Raw genomic sequence first — 658 nt, 5'->3', positions numbered from 1 at the left:
CTGGCGGGCCACGTGCTTGCGGGTGCAGCCGCGAGGAGAGGGAACTTAGAAGCTGCTCTACATCGCTCTCCTGCTGCTGCTGCAGCAACTGTTGCTGCTGCTGCTTCATCTGCTGCTGCTGCTGCTGCTGCTGCTGCATTGCTCCGGGGGGTGGGGGCGGAGGGGGAGGCTTGAGGGGCGCAGGTGGTGGGGTTGTTGTTATTGAGTTTGCTGCTTGTGAGAAAAAAGCCTCAAGAGAAATAGCAGGAGTAGACAAAGGTGCTGCTGCTGCTGCTGCTGCTGCTGCAGCAGCAGCAGCTGTGGTAGTAGCAGCAGCAGCAGCTGCTGCTGCTGCTGCAGTAGCTGCAGCACCAGCAACAGCTGGATGACCAGATGGAAGCACAGCAGCAACTGCCGACTGCTGCTCCTGCAACATACGCATGCAGCAAAGAACTCTAAACCCTAAACCCTAAACCCTTGACCCTAAACCCTAAACCCTAAACCCTAAACCCTAGGATTGAGCTTTTCACGGCTTACAGCCTTGAGGGCAAAATGTCTTCGTCGGTCCTCGTCCACCTGAGCCAGAAACCCCAAACCCTAAACCCTAAACCCTAAACCCTAAACCCTAGATCCTAAACCCTCATCCGGTCTGGAGGATCATAAACCCTAATCTGAATGG

General features: G+C 55.5%; 1 protein-coding gene across 1 annotated transcript in view; it reads right to left on the bottom strand.

Moving 5' to 3' along the window:
- The window catches only part of EMH_0073380 (SCY kinase-related protein (incomplete catalytic triad), putative), a gene marked incomplete at both ends in the record, with an annotated part of 3,793 nt that overhangs the window by 760 nt on the left and 2,375 nt on the right, over positions 1–658 (bottom strand). Inside the window, 2 exons of the mRNA XM_013499322.1 lie at positions 13–406; positions 517–555. Of these exons, the coding sequence (XP_013354776.1) occupies positions 13–406; positions 517–555 (433 nt within the window). The remainder of the gene's footprint in view (positions 1–12; positions 407–516; positions 556–658) is intronic.

Source organism: Eimeria mitis, genomic scaffold, assembly GCF_000499745.2.
Source record: "Eimeria mitis Houghton genomic scaffold, Emh_scaff4214, whole genome shotgun sequence".
NCBI classification, from domain to species: domain Eukaryota; phylum Apicomplexa; class Conoidasida; order Eucoccidiorida; family Eimeriidae; genus Eimeria; species Eimeria mitis.
Note: the sequence above shows the minus strand (reverse complement) of the source record. Positions and strands in the feature narration are given on the sequence as shown.